Below are 14660 nucleotides of genomic sequence, written 5' to 3' on the forward strand. Positions count from 1 at the left end.
TGTGAGTGTTGTGTATGTTGTGTGTGTGTGATGTATGTGTTGTGTGGGTGTGTGTGTGGTGTGTGTGTGTGGTGTGTGTGGGGTGGGTGTGTGTGTAGTGTGTGGTGTGTGTGTGGCGTGGGTGGGTGGGTGTGTTGTGTGTCTGTGTGTGTTGTGGTGTGTGTGTTGTGTGGGTGTGTGTGTTGTGTGTGTGTTGTGTGGTGTGTTGTGTGTGCTGTGCGTGTTGTGTGTGTGTGTGTTGTGTGTGGTGTGTATGGTGTGTGTTGTGTGGGTGCCTGTGTAGTGTGTGTTGTCGTGTGTGTGTTGTGTGTGAGGTTCTCAGTCATTCGCTGCTTCCGCTGCTCACGACGCCACCGATGCGGCAGCTGCCGTTCCTGTCTCGGGTGAAACGGAATCTTACGTTCGTGCCGCGAACCGGTAAAAACCGGTTTTGTAAACCGGTTTTTCATTTATGTTCGTGCCGCGAACCGGTGAAACCCGGTTTTCCATGCGGTTACCGGTAACGTCGAGGGGCAGTGGCTAACCGATCGCTCCACCGCCATGGAAGTTCCATTCATTTCCCCGTTACAACGCAATGCGGCAGGCTTGTGTTTAGTGCTCGATTCATTTTATGTAGGATTTTGTACTTAAAAAACGGTTGAAACCGATTTTAAAAAAAACTGGTTTTCTATGCAGTTACCGGTAATGCACGAACATTTGTTTTTACTAAAAAAACAAGACAAAGATCCCCCGTATAGCCTCCCCTGTATAGCCTGCAAGTGCTGTTAGCGAGCACATATGAAGGCCGGCACGGCACACGAGGGGGTGGGTGGCCAACACCACGCCCGGCCGCCTTTGTCTCTCCGGTGGCGATGTTTTTGCACACCACACCAGGTACTCATTTGAGGCTGAGTCGACCTAGGGGAGGCCCAGGACCTGTTCAAATGAACGTCAGGGGTGTCGGCAGGTTCGTAGCGCAGACCGCTAACCACTAACCCCCCCCCCCCCACGCTACGAACCCAGAGACCCGAGTTCGATTCCCGCTCACAGCAAACACCAGTGACGATTATCTGAAACGGTCCTGGGCCTCCCCTAGGTGGACTCAGCCTCAAATGAGTAGCTGGTGCGGTGTGTGAACATCATCACTGGGGAGACAAAGGCGGCCGGGCGTGGAATTGGCCAACGTTTTCGGCCTTAATAGGCGCTCGCAAACAGCGCTGTTACGGGTGATATTTGCACATGTGTGTGCCAGTATGTGTGTATAAGTGTACGTACGTGTGCTTGTACATACAGTCTGTGTCTGTGTGTATCTGTGTGTATGTGTGTGTGTAATGGAAAATATTTGTTTGTGTGTATAATATCAAATAATACAATCACGCCTGATGATAATGAAATGTGTGTATATATACACGCGCCTATAAATAAACACGTACTCTACATAACAAACCCGCGCGCGTGCGTGCGCGTGTCACTGTGTCGGGGGAGCGGTGGCGCAGTGGTTAGCGCACTGCACTACGATCCCGGCGGGCCCAAGTTCGATTCCCGCCCACGTCTACCAACACTGGTGACGAATATCCTCGTAGTGTCCTGCCCCCCACTCCCCTGTGTCCACTCAACATTAAATGAGTACCTGGTCCTGCTGGAGAGACAAAGGCGGCCGGGCATGGAGTTTGCCACCTAGCCCCCTCTGCCTTCATAGCGGCGCTAGCTAATACTGCACTTGCCCCAACAGTCCGTTAAAGGCTATGCGGGGGATCTTTGTCTCTGTGCGTAAGTCGCAAGTCTTCATCAACAGATCACACACACACATTACACACACACGCGTAACCTGTACTCGTGTTGTGTGTATCTTCGTGTGTATTTGTAAGTTCACACACACACACATATATTATACACACACGCGCGCGTTTGTGTATCAAACACACACACACACAAATACACAGAGACAAAGATACCCCATCTAGCCTCGAACAGACTGTTGGGGCAAGTGCTGTATTACGGCACGCGCGGGGGAGTGGGGTGGGTGGCCAACACCACGCCCGGCCGCCTTTGTCTCCCCAGTGCTGATTATTTTTGTGTACACACCGCACATACACGAGACGGAGCAGAAAAACGGTTCAGATATTCGCTTCAACACACGCACACACACACACGTGTGCATGTATAACATACACACGCACACACGCGTGTGCATGTATAACATACACACGCACACACGCGTGTGCATGTATAACATACACACGCGTGTGTGTGTGTGTGCACTTTAAAGGTACTTGCGTATGTAATACATACGCACGAGTGTATGTGCGTGCACGGACACACGTACATACACTCGCGCGCGTGTATGTCCACGTGTGTGTGTGTGTACACATACACGTGTATATATATGTGTGTACAGACACGTGTATATGTGTGTGTAGTTGTGTACCATCACATACACGTGTGTGTGTGTGTACATGTGTGTATATATATGTGTGTGTGTACACACACGTGTGTATATGTGTGTGTGTGTGTACACGTGTGTGTATATATATGTGTGTGTACACACACGTGTGTATATGTGTATGTGTGTGTACACGTGTGTGTATATATATGTGTGTGTACACACACGTGTGTATATGTGTGTGTGTGTACACACGCGTGTATATATGTGTGTGTATATATGTGTGTGTACACGCACGTGTGTATGTGTGTATATGTGTGTGTGTGTACACGCACGTGTGTATGTGTGTATATGTGTGTGTGTGTAAACGTGTGTATGTGTGTGTACACACACGTGTATGTGTGTGTGTGTGTACGCAACACAACTTGCTTCCTCCCTATTGGTCGCGGCGCGAACAGGGGTCGCGCGCGGTGGGGGGGGGGCAAGGAGTGGGAGGGGCGGGGCTAGGCGGGGGTGGGGGGGGGTAGCCCCGCCCCTCAGGTGCATCCCCCCCCCTCCCGCTTGTGGAGGGGAGGGAGGGAGGGAGAGTTACAAAGCGGGGTTGGGAAGACGAGGAGGAGGAGAGAGTGAGAGAGTAACTCTCTCTCTCTCTCTCGTGGTGCTGGTGGTGCTGGTGGGGGGAGTTGTGGTGGACGAGAGGGGAGGGTGGGAGGGAGTGGAGGATGTAGACTTGTGGGGGTGGCGAGAGGGGAGGGGTGAGAGAGGGGGGGGGATAGAGGGGAGGGGGGCGAGAGGGGAGGGGGGAGGTTTCGCGTTCAGTCGCTGTTGGCTCCTGCCGCGCTCTCACCTCTCTGCGCTCGCCTCTCCTCCTCCGCCTCCTTCCTCCTCCTCGTCGCCTTTCCCCGTCGGCAACCACCGCCGCCGCCGTGACCCCGTCTCGCGCCGCGTCTCACCGCACCTCCTCCACCTCCTCCACCTCCTCCACCTCCTCCTCCTCCACAGCAGCGTGGACATGCTGGACATGGGCGATCAGCGCGCAGAGAGGAAGGCCGGACCCAAGACGACGTCCTTCACCATCGACAGCCTCCTGCCCGAGACGGTCCAACACTCGCTACCGCCGCCCCCCTTATTGCACCACCAAAACCACAACCACCACCACCATCACCACCACCACCAGCACCACCACCAGCAGCAGCAGCAACAACAGCAGCATCACCACCAGCACCATAGGCCGCTAAGTAGCAGCGGTCGACTGTCCGCCGTGGATATCGCCGCACAGCAGCAACAACAGCAGCAGCAGCAGCAGCCGTCATTCCGGGTGATCTCCGCTGCGCGCGAACCGATCGTGAATGTCGACGGTGTGAGCAGCGGCAACAGCAGCGGCAGCAGCAGCAGCAGTAGCCGCCCGGGCAGTCCGGAGACGGGGAGGCGGGTCGACTCGAAGCCAGCGACGGGAGGAGGCGCCGCCGCGCACGGCGAGGAAGCGAGGCCGCGTAGCCCGGAGCGCAAAGGCTCCGTGGAGAAGGACATCGGTGTAGCTGTCCCAACAGCAGCAGCGGCAGCAACAGCAGCAGCAGCAGCGGGGGCTGTCGGTAGCGGAGGAGGCGAGACGGGCAAAGACGGCGAGAAGAAGAACGGCAAGTACGAGAAGCCTCCGTTCAGCTACAACGCGCTCATCATGATGGCCATCCGGCAGAGTCCCGAGAAACGGCTCACGCTCAACGGCATCTACGAGTTCATCATGACCAACTTCCCCTACTACCGCGAGAACAAGCAGGGCTGGCAGAACTCGATCCGGCACAACCTGAGCCTCAACAAGTGCTTCGTGAAGGTGCCGCGCCACTACGACGACCCGGGCAAGGGCAACTACTGGATGCTCGATCCGTCGAGCGACGATGTCTTCATCGGGGGCACCACCGGCAAACTGCGTCGGCGTTCCACCACGTCGCGGGGCAAGCTCGCCTTCAAGCGGGGCGCACGCTTCGCCCCTGCTGCCTTCGCGTTCATGGAGCGCGGCAGCTCGCTGTACTGGCCCGTATCGCCGTTCCTCTCGCTCCACCACCACCACCATCACGCTCAGCAGCAGCAGCAGCACCACCACGCGCACCAGCCGCAGCACCATCACCACCACCACCACGCGCACCACCAGCAGCACCATCACGCGCAGCAGCATCACCATCACATCGTCGCGGGAGGTGGTGGCGGCGGTGGTGGTGGTGGCGTCGGAGGAGGAGGAGGGGTTGTCGGCGGTGCTGCAGCTGCTGCGTCGGCGCTCAGCTACGCGTGCGCCGCTTCGCCCTACACCGCCGGCCACCACCACCACCACCACTCGGCAGCGGCCGCCGCTGCCGCTGCCGCCTACGGCTCCGTTCTCTCCCAGAGCTCCCTGGGCGGCGGGGGAGGCGCGGGCGGGGGTGGAGTAGGCGGAGGGTCGTCGGGCACGGCGGGTGGATCCGGAGCGGGCAGCCTGACCGTGGAGAGGTTGGTGGGTGGCGACCTGCAGCCCTACGCGTCCCACCACCTCTCGGCGGCCGCGGCCCTGGCCGCCTCCGTCCCGTGCGCCACGGCTGCCGCGGCCGCTGCGGCTGCGGCGGCGGCCGCGGGAGGGCCCTACGGGGCCCTGGGCCCGTGTTCGGTCGGCCTTCTCGCCGCCGGGCAGGGCGGCTACTTCTTCCCGCACATGGGCGCCGCGGCTGCAGCAGCGGCAGCCGCGGCCGCTGCTGCGGCAGCCGCGGGCGGAGGAGGCGGTGGTGGAGGAGGAGGTGGTGGGTCGAGCACTCAGGGAATCATCCAAGGTGCCGGCTCGCCCCCACTGTCGCAGTCGAGCCCGCACTCTGGCGGGTTGATCCCCGGCTGCGAGGTGCTGAGAGGGCCGCTGTCTTCGTTTCACGCGGGACTGCCCGGTGGACTGGCGGGCTATTTCGCGCAACATCAGACGGCACATTCAGCCAACAGTCTCTTACACTGACGGTGGTGGTGGTGATGATGGTGGCGATGATGGTGATGATGGTGGTGATGGTGAATGTTGCTTCACCACTCCCCCCCCCAACTCCCCACCAAATTCACCCGCAATGTCTGCGTCCTTCCACCTCGTCCGTCATCATCATCGTCGGCAGATCTCACCGTTCGCCCACCTCCCCCCCCCACCCCCACGTGTGCTCCTGTAAGTTCGTATTTTGTACAATATACTATATATAAATACGTCAGTCGTCTATTTTGTTTGTAATATGTTTCTTTAACTTGTGTTGTTGATCAATATTCGATGCCATGCAGTTTTATTTGTGAACACTCTTAAACGGGGGAACGAAACGAGGGAAATGAGACTTGAGCATAAAAAGAAATCGTCAAGCTGCGAAATCCACTCGTTCACTGACGCGTTCATTCACACACTGACGCACTCGTAGACTAACAAACTCACTCACAGACTCACAGACTCACTCAGACTCACTCACAGACTCACTCAGACTCACTCAGACTCACAAACTCACTCATAGACTAACAAACTCACTCACAGACTCACAAACTCACAGACTCACTCACAGACTCACAGACTCACTCACAGACTCACAGACTCACTCAGACTCACAAACTCACTCATAGACTAACAAACTCACTCACAGACTCACAAACTCACAGACTCACTCACAGACTCACTCACAGACTCACAGACTCACTCAGACTCACAAACTCACTCATAGACTAACAAACTCACTCACAGACTCACAAACTCACAGACTCACTCACAGACTCACTCACAGACTCACAGACTCACAGACTCACAGACTCACTCAGACTCACAAACTCACTCAAAGACTCACACACTCACAAACCCACGCATAGAATCAAACTCACTTGGACTCTCACAGACTCACAAAACCACTCACAGACTTAAACTCACTCAGACTCACAGACCGACCCACAGAACCAAAAACTAACTCGCTCACAGACTCACTCACAGACTCGCACCGATTCTCAAACCGACTAATTCACGGGCTTAACTCACTCGCTCACAGAGACGTGGACTCACGAAGGATTGACAATTGCCTAAATCTGTCCCGTGTCGCCATTGAAGTGTTGTAGGAAATTGTATATGATTTACCGTCTTATATTTGTCATTCCGTGTTTTCCCAAGTCTCTTAGCGAATATATTATAAATATATTATTGTTAATATTATTGTTATTATATTAAACACGTTACCGGATGGAAATGTACGCATGTGTACAAATGTAAGTGCAATTCAACCTCTCCCTATCCCACGCTCCCCATATAACTCTTTGTGTACATGTATGCACGCACGCACACACACACACACACTAATACACAGCAAACACACATACACACACGCGCATGCTATAACACGCGTGCACACCATATACAGACAGATCCCTCGTATCGTTCCAACACGCAGCATACACACTTACACCCCCCCCCCCCGCCAAACATACATACACAAGCCAATACACCTAAGAAATAAACACACGCACATCATCTAAAATACAAGTATATCCGGTGTACAAAGACACACACACACACGCCGATATACAACAACGAAATATAAATACACACGCACCTTAAATACCGATACAAAGACAAAGATTTCTCGTATAATTCTAGATTTGAAGCTTTCGTGACTGCAAGGATTCATATTGTGTTTTTTTCGGTAAAGTCACGTAGGTAAAAAATTAAAATTAATAAAAGTAAAGTAAAATAAAAAATCACGACGTTTCGGAGGCAACACAAGCTTCCGTCTGCAGGTGGAACCGTCACAGCACGATTGCTGTTTACGTGACTTTACCGAAAAAACTAAGAATATTTCCCTATAAACATCGCAGACTGTTGGGGCAAGTGCTGTTAGCGAGCACCTGTGAAAGGCCGTAAGGCTGCACGTGTGGGGTGTGTGGCCAACACCACACACACACACACCACACATCACTCAACTACAGCCCATGCGTACGTACACGATAACCACACGATGAAACACACACACACAAACAACACACTCACACACTAACAGTGCAAGCCTAAACACACGCTTGTTACACCACACACACCACTCCACAGACAAGCCCGTTCATATACAACGGCACAGGCGTACACGCCAAGCACACACAATACGCATCTGCTGCAGACGCAATAAATATATAACGCACATATATATAATAACACAATTCACACAACTACGCACACCTAAATAGACACTCAATAATACGAACAATCGCGCACCATGCATAGGCTACAGCGCGTACACACATATACATTGCAGACACTAACTACATATATATATACCATACACACAATATACATATGACACAAAGCACATGTTTACACGCTAAATGTATGCATACACGAACGCATGTATATACACTAAAGAGGCATCGCACACAGTAAGCACTCGTGAAAATGCTTTCGGTACACAGCACACACGCGAAACACAAAATACACGAACACAATATACACACGATAAAATAACACGCACACAACACCTGCACATGCACACCCTACACACACACACTGAACGCACACACGCAATGCACGAAATATACATACACAACACACGAAGCACATGCACAAACAGGCACACACACAAACATGTATACACACACACGACACACGCTGTACACACATACTGCACACACACAACGCACACACTAAATACATAACATATACACAAACACAACACCCTAACACAAACGCACACACCGAATACACACACACATGCACAATATGCACGCACATAACACCGAAACACACACACGCGTACACACATATATGCACACCACCATAAATACACAAACTACACATACATCATATAGACCTACACAACACACTAACACACGCGTACACACATATATACAGTATAAACCACAGTAAACATTAAATAAACAGAAACTGCACACAATTAACACACACACATAAACACAATACACACCGACACAACACCCTGACACACACACCCTGACAGGCACAAGTATAAATTACCGTAAATACACACATATATCTATAACCCACCGTAAGAATATACTGCGCGCACACACACAATACCCCAACACGCATACACACACACAGGACTGCTATGTAAATATGAGATTACGACGGTCACGTGGCGGTCTAGGTGACAATGATGATGATGCGTGATGAGGATTTTGACAGATTTCGCTTCTGAGCAAAGAAATCAAAAATTCCGTCGACGATTATCACGACTCGTGCCAACGTCATTGGCGTCGTTATCATGATTAACTTATTGTAATCATCGCAAAGACAATGACAAGATATTGTTTTTAAACTTACACGGGCACGGTCAAACATGTGTGGGAGGCTTATCTTAAAATCGTAAGATCTATCGTTAATATAATAATGATTATTATATATTTTTAAAAAACGTACAAGTTTATATTCGGCCTAAGAAATTCTCAATGCGGTGTTTATTTGCGATGCGGAGAAAATTGTACGTTGTGGAATTTGGTCACAATGCGCTCGGGTTGAAACTGCTGCAGAAATTAATGAGATTTTAATTTCAGCTTTGCAGGTGGGGAGATGGGGTCGAGGGGGGGCTGCAGAAGTTGGAATGGGGGGAGGGAGGGTCTCATATTTTGTTTAAATGCGGATAAGTGACATCAACTTGAACCAAATTAAATAACGAGCAAAAAAATCCGTATCAAGTCATTGGTGGAAATTCCACATTCCTATGGCTGGGGCGGGGGAGCCGTTTTCGGGTAGGGTGGGGGGGTCTGTTCGTAGGACAACAACCACCACTTGATTTCCTCGCGTAGTGGTACCAATTTTATGGCCCTGGAGAGATGGTGAGGATGATGGGCTAATTCATTTACCACCAACTCGCATTTCTCGCAGTCCTTTCGATGAATGTGAGCCGCTCGCTCTACTGCTGGACGGTTATAAAATAACGGCTCTCGTTAAAATGTCGTGCTGATAATGATGATGATCTTGACATTCTATTAGAGATGCTTTTTTTAAACATCGCATGAATCTGTTACCGCTGCAATGAATGAAAATGAAATTAACGATGATAACTGTCGTCTAACCCCCAGCTACTGCTGCTGTTAGCATCATCATTCGGTGAACGACATCAACGACTAGGATGCTGATAATGATAACAATGACGACAATGATTACGTTAATGATGGTGATGATAACGACGATCGTGACAATAGAGCTGATGATGATAACAATGATGACGACGGTGATAATGACGATGAAAGTGACGGTGATGATTATGACGGTGTCGATTATGACGATGGTGGTGGTGATGATGTTGACGACGTTGATGATGGAGGCACGGTTCGATCCGCGATGAAGGTCGATGTAGATATTGTACATGCGCAAGGACAGCGTCGCGGAACGGCCTTCGACGATTCTGTTGTTGATGCGACACCCATCCCGTCCCCTCGCGAGACACACACACACACACAGAGACACACACACACAGAGACACACACACACACAGAGACACACACACACAGAGACACACCACCCCACTAACAATTGCTGGTTTATATGATTTTATATGACGATGATGCTGATGACAACAACAACAATAATTACTTGTTAGTATTATTGTTCAATACAATGCAAAAGCGGATTTTAAAAAAGAAACGGTACAAAATATGATTGCAACATCAGCGACAACAACAAGAACCATAAAATAAACTGAAGCAGGCCGACAATTTACCCGCGTGATGATTTATTTACGGTCATGGTTATGATCAAAGAAGATCAATTAAACAAATATAAAGATTGCCCGTATAGTCTCAACGGGCTGTTGGGGCAAGTGCTGTTAGCGAGCACCTGGGAAGGCCGGCACGGCACATGAGGGGGCGGGTGGCCAAGCACCACGCCCGGCCGCCTTTGTCTCCCCGGTGGCGATGTTTACTGTTCGTTTAAAGGCCGAGTAGACCTAGGCAGGACCGGTCGTTCAGGTATAATCGTCGCTTGGTTTTTTTTATTTAGTGGTGGTGGTTGGTGGTGGTGGTAGTTGGTGGTTGGTGGTGGTGGTGGTGTTGGTGGTGGTTGGTGGTGGTGGTAGTTGGTGGTTGGTGGTGGTGGTGGTGTTGGTGGTGGTTGGTGGTGGTTGGTGGTGGTGGTTCGTGGTGGTTGGTTGGTGGTGGTGGTTGGTGGTGGTGGTTGGTGGTGGTTGGTGGTGGTGGTTGGTGGTGGTGGTTGGTGGTGGTGGTTGGTGGTGGTGGTTGGTGGTGGTGGTGGTTCGTGGTGGTTGGTTGGTGGTGGTGGTTGGTGGTGGTGGTTGGTGGTGGTGGTTGGTGGTGGTGGTTGGTGGTGGTGGTTGGTGGTTGCCGTGAGCGGGAATCGAACTCGGTTCGCCGGCCTCGGTAGTGCAGCGATGACCGGATCCCAAAAAAAAACTCCACCACAGTTCGCGAACCGGTAACCGATTTCAGTAGAATGTCACCAAATCGAATGGCAACCGACCTATTCGTGAATGAACTTCGTTGTTTTTTGTTGTTTGTTAAACGGCAGCGCCGGGGAGATGGAATTGAACCGGTAACCTCTGAGTTGTATGCGTTCCACTGTTCGGACTCACAATGATAGCTGTTGTTGTTTTCCTTACATTTCAATGTTTTATTCCCCCCTTCACATTGTAGCGCTCGTCAGACAGACACAGGCAGTACAGTATACACAAAAGTGCGGTAAAACCGGTTACGGCATTTTGTTTAAACCGGTTTTTCCCCTCACGCGGTTTCCCGCGAATTCGCTTTCATGCTGCATGCATGATTTTACAAGCAACCGTAACTTATAATAATATTAATAATAATAATTTGGAGGATACGGCGATGAAAGCGGTGTCATTGTGTCGACATCGACTGAGCGCGTTGCGTGTCGGGGACTTTGACGCGCGGCCGAATGGCCGAGGAAGGCCCCCCTCGTGGTGAGACGATGATTTTTGAGTGGCGTCAAAAAAAAAACCCTCGAGAAACAAAAAAAAACTCCGCAATGTTTACGATTAACAAAGACAAAAACCGACTCATCGAATCGCCAGTTACCCACCACACCGCCTCGCCCCGCCCACTAAGAGAAAGACAAAGATCCCCCGTGTCGCCTTCACAGACTGTTGGGGCAAGTGCCGTTAGCGAGCGCCTACGAAGGCCGGAACAGCACACGAGGGGGTGGGTGGGGCAGCACCAAACACCGCAACAGGTACTCATTTGAGGCTGAGTCGACCTAGGGGAGGCCCAGGACCGGTTAAAATAATTGTCATCGCGGGTGTTGGTGGCCGTGAGCGGGAATCGAACTCGGGTCGCCGGGTTCGTAGCGCAGCGTGGCGCTAACCGCAGCACCACCGCTCCTCACCATCACCACCTCCGCGCGCGTTTCGCGACAGGTTATAAAACACCGATCCTGAACATACATAACACTGTGTGTGTGTATATATAATATCATACATATATACGACATGTTTTAACACTAATCTCCGCAGCACGTGACAACACCATGCGCAATCGACATGTACGGTGTTGGAAGATTGCCAATCCACTGCTGGATGAAACTCGTCTTTCTCCAACCACCTCCACGCCGTGCCGATCGTGGGGTGGCTGTGGCTGTGTGGAGTGGGTCACTGGGACGATACTGCAACTACGCCGGTCGGTGCGGCGTTGCGTTGTTTTGCGAGAGAGTCAACGGATTTCGCCGCAGTCTGAGTAGCGCCTCGTTTTTAGTTCGCTCTCCGCTCGCCACTCACGGGTCGCGCGGAGCAGCCAACGACGGCCGCGCGTGGCATTGCGAGATCTGTTGGAGTCGGAGGAGGAGGAGGACGGGGGGAGATCGGGGAGGGAGTCGTGCGCACAATGCGCGACGAGACGACCTCGTGCGCGCATCGTGTCATCGCGATGAGCAACGTGATGGGGGGGGGGGTTCAACACCGGTGGCGTGGAGTCTCGCCGAGACGAATTTGTGGAGGGGTTTTTATTTTTCTCTTTAGGTCGTACAATTTGGGTCGATACCGGTGTAATCGTATAATTGTGTTTTTTTTAATCTGGGACTCGGTTCGTTGACGATCTCTAATGATAGCGGGTATTGTATACATATATATGTGTGTGGTGAATCATGTGTGTGTGTGAGTGAGTTGATGTCGGCATTCATCGGTGCTCGCTGACGGCACTTGCCCCAACAGTCTGTTCGTGATATGGGGGATGTCTCTGTGTTTGTGTTTTAGCTGTGCCGGGTGCTATGCACAAAACACAAAGACACAGATCCCCCGTATAGCCTCAACACGCTGTTGGGGCAAGTGCTGCTAGCGAGCATATATGAAGACCGGCACGGCACACGAGGGGGTGGGTGGCCAGCACCACGCCCGGACGCCTTTGTCTCCCCAGTGGCGATGTTTTTACACACCGCACCAGGTACTCATGTGAGGCTGAGTCGACCACACGAACACACTATATATAAACAATGGAGGCGACGTTTCGGGCAATAGACCATCTTGCATAGCACCGTGAACGAGCGGGTTTGCGCGACTACATAATTTTCATTTCAGGGCATTATTATTAAATCCAACAGGACATTAATTATGCTGCGTCCCAGTAAATTATATAAGCACACACAGTTGTGTACATCTGCGTGCAGTATTAATTGCATAGAGTATACGTCAGATGCCTGTTGTGTGTGTCTGTGTGTACACGCATGTATATTCGCGTGTGTGCACGTGTGCGTACCAGGCTTGCTAATTATCGTTAGAGAAGAGAAATAATTAATACAATCGCATTTCATTTTAGCTTGCAAAAAAACTAATTTAATTGAATATCGCGTCTCATTTTATTTTCAAACCTTGATCACCCATCCAACATGGACCGGCGTGGTGAAGTATGGTCCACAAAATTCCATACATCGTGCAGCATTGCGTAATGCGCTATGTAATGCAAGTTTTCTTTTGTGTGTTGGAATGTTGCAGATTTCCGACGAAGACATTTGTGTGTGTGTGCTTGCTTGTGTGTGTGTGCATATATATTACCGCTCACGGCCACGAATACCAGTGACGATTATCCTAACCGCTCCCGGAGCCTCCCTTAGGTCGACTCAGCCACAAATTAGTACCCGGTACGTAAACATCGCCGCCGGGGATACAAAGGCCTCCGGGCGTGGTGCTGGCCACCCATCTCCCTCGTGTGCCGTTCCGGCCTTCATAGGTGCTCGCTAGCAGCACTTGCCCCAACAGTCTGTGGAGGCTATACGGGAAGGAGGAGATGGGGGGTCTTTGTCTTTATCTGTATGAGTTTACAAGTCAATTACATTTTTCTAATTTTTCTTACACAAATTCCAACAGTCACCATTGATGTATACAACTGACAGAACGCACGCACACAACGAGATGTTTCACCCTCCCAACGAGCACCTTTATTATTGTCAATGGATAATAATATATATATTTTTTAAACAACAACAACAACAACAACGTAATAATAATCTTAATTATAGACTAAACTTGCCATAGCCTTGTACGTAAATAGTGTCTCTCTCTGTCTCTCTCCCGCCCGATAATTGTGCAACCGATCATACATCGGCGACGGTAACATCGAAAACATCTCAGAGATCGAATCTCCGTTGCCAACGATCGTAGCGTGAATATCCATCGTCTGCATTTCGTGAGCGTGCAATCAGCGCCAATTGACACTGATTCAATGTATCGATCACGACGATCGCTTTCGACTCTCACGAAAGGGGCACAAATGATCATTTATTGACATTCGAGGCTATTATTTTATGTTCGCATGGTGTTATATATATAGAGGGTATATATTTATACGTATACGTGCGCGTGTGTGTATGCGGTAGAGTGGAGTGGTTAGCGCGCTGCGCTACGAACCCGGCGACTCGAGATCGATTCCCACTCACGGCCAACACCGGCGGCGATTATCTGAACCGGTCCTGGGCCTCCCGTAGAACGACTCAGCCTCAAATGAGTACCTGGTGTGTACACATCGCCACTGGTGGGAGACAAAGGCGAGCGGGAGTGGTGTTGGCCGTCCACCCCGATCGGCTTTCTATTGATGCTTACTCGCTAATAGCACTTGCCCCAACATCCTTTGTAGGCTATCCGGGGGGCCTTTGTCTTTGTGTTTCTCCCCCCCCCCCCCCGTCGTCGTCATTGTTAACGTCTTGTCGTTGTCATTCGTGTATAGTATAAATATATATATAAAACGATAATTTAAAAATCGTGTAAATATATCGTCATCATCATTTTTTTTATAATCATCGTCTAAATAATCACCATCGTCTAAATCATAATTTTAATCATAATCGTCTACATCATCATCGTCATAATTATATTAC

The 14660-nt window shown here is 50.8% G+C and overlaps 1 protein-coding gene across 1 annotated transcript; it reads left to right on the forward strand.

Annotated features, from left to right (window-relative positions):
- Nucleotides 1–3374: 3374 nt before the first annotated feature.
- FOXG1 (forkhead box G1) lies at nucleotides 3375–5330 on the forward strand. Its single transcript, XM_078871713.1, has 4 exons — nucleotides 3375–3461; nucleotides 3642–4425; nucleotides 4618–4776; nucleotides 4822–5330. The coding sequence occupies exons 1-4, from the start codon at nucleotides 3375–3377 to the stop codon at nucleotides 5328–5330; spliced, it is 1539 nt and encodes a 512-aa protein (XP_078727839.1).
- Nucleotides 5331–14660: the final 9330 nt, after the last annotated feature.

This window comes from Lampetra fluviatilis, chromosome 33 (genome assembly GCF_964198595.1).
Source record: "Lampetra fluviatilis chromosome 33, kcLamFluv1.1, whole genome shotgun sequence".
NCBI classification, from domain to species: Eukaryota; Metazoa; Chordata; class Hyperoartia; order Petromyzontiformes; family Petromyzontidae; genus Lampetra; species Lampetra fluviatilis.

Coding starts and splice junctions, on each gene's coding strand:
- FOXG1 (XM_078871713.1), top strand. CDS start 3,375: ATGCTGGACATGGGCGATCAGCGCGCAGAGAGGAAGGCCGGACCCAAG. Junction 4,426..4,617: donor GTTCCTCTCGCTCCACCACC/ACCACCATCACG, acceptor TCGGCGGTGCTG/CAGCTGCTGCGTCGGCGCTC. Junction 4,777..4,821: donor CGGGGGAGGCGCGGGCGGGG/GTGGAGTAGGCG, acceptor GTGGATCCGGAG/CGGGCAGCCTGACCGTGGAG.